Raw genomic sequence first — 1,197 nt, 5'->3', positions numbered from 1 at the left:
GTGGCGCGGCTTAACTTGAAACTTGTATATTTTAGACTTTTAGAGGGTGTGTCCAAACTATTGTACGTCGAGCCACGAGCATTTCGGCTAACTTTCATTGTTTTTTTTTTGCCGAGTCGCGTAATAATTAAATAAATGGTTACCGAAATGCTCGCGACTCGAGGTTCGGCTCGAGATTCGGCTAATCTGTACGCATATTCTATAAGGGTGCGTAAATTGCGGTTTACCTTTCATCGATCCTGCGACGATGACGATCGTGATAGTTATCAAGTTTATAACGGTAAAGATGTTGTTTAAGATGGACGATTCCTTTACACCGATGCATAATAGCACCACTAGTAACATGACCATCGCAAAAGCGAAAAAGTCAGGATACTCTGATAAGAAAGAAACATTGATAGGCATAAGAGAGCGTAGAGCATTTCCCATGACATTTCCTATTAACGCGTCGATATAACTGCTAAGACCTCGAGCAACGCTCGCTGTGCCTATAAAATCGTTTTAAAATGTCGTTTTACTTATATATGTACGTAGATAATTATACATGTTATCGTTACGCCATGCCATTACGCTGTCATTAATATCTGCGACTGGCCTTTCTCGCCGCGAATTCCGCGTGAGCCGACTTTTCGCCAATCATATATTTCTCACCAATTACATATTCCAGAATTAAGTTCCATCCTATGACGAAGGCGATGAACTCGCCTACCGTTACGTAACTATAAACGTATGCTGATCCGGCTTTTGGCACTCTCGATGCGAATTCCGCGTAACACAAGCCTACAAATATATAAGTATACTATATTATAACTATACAGCATACCCAAAAGCATAGCACATCAGCGTTTGCATAAAGCGTTAAAAAAAGCGATTATATGCACTTTTTTATGCGCTTTGTAACCCAAGTAAACGAGAATGGATTAAAGTGGATTGAAAAACTGCATTTCCTATTCAAAAAATTTTGAATCGAACAGTATTCACAATACACAGAAAAAGCTAATATTATTTTTAGATTGTAAGGCATAAAAAGATATGCTCCATGCCTATAAATGAATAAAAATGCATTCAGGATTGAAAATTTATTTTAACATTTATTTTAACACATTTGTGAATCAATATTTCTGACAATCTGAATCCATTTCAATTTATTTCAATTCATTCTCGTTTGCTGGGGACGCTTTGTGTAAGCGCTGTGTG

At 37.6% G+C, this 1,197-nt stretch overlaps 1 protein-coding gene across 1 annotated transcript in view; it reads right to left on the bottom strand.

Annotated features, from left to right (window-relative positions):
* The window catches only part of LOC108755795 (cationic amino acid transporter 3), a 10,662-nt gene that overhangs the window by 2,944 nt on the left and 6,521 nt on the right, over nt 1-1,197 (bottom strand). The window contains exons 3-4 of the mRNA XM_018499061.1: nt 652-780; nt 228-488 (exon numbers count right to left, since the gene is read on the bottom strand). Coding sequence (XP_018354563.1) covers nt 228-488; nt 652-780 — 390 coding nt within the window. The remainder of the gene's footprint in view (nt 1-227; nt 489-651; nt 781-1,197) is intronic.

Source organism: Trachymyrmex septentrionalis, unplaced genomic scaffold (genome assembly GCF_001594115.1).
Source record: "Trachymyrmex septentrionalis isolate Tsep2-gDNA-1 unplaced genomic scaffold, Tsep1.0 scaffold9, whole genome shotgun sequence".
Taxonomy (NCBI): Eukaryota; Metazoa; Arthropoda; class Insecta; order Hymenoptera; family Formicidae; genus Trachymyrmex; species Trachymyrmex septentrionalis.
The sequence above is the reverse complement of the archived record's forward strand: the minus strand, read 5'-3'. Positions and strand labels throughout refer to the sequence as shown.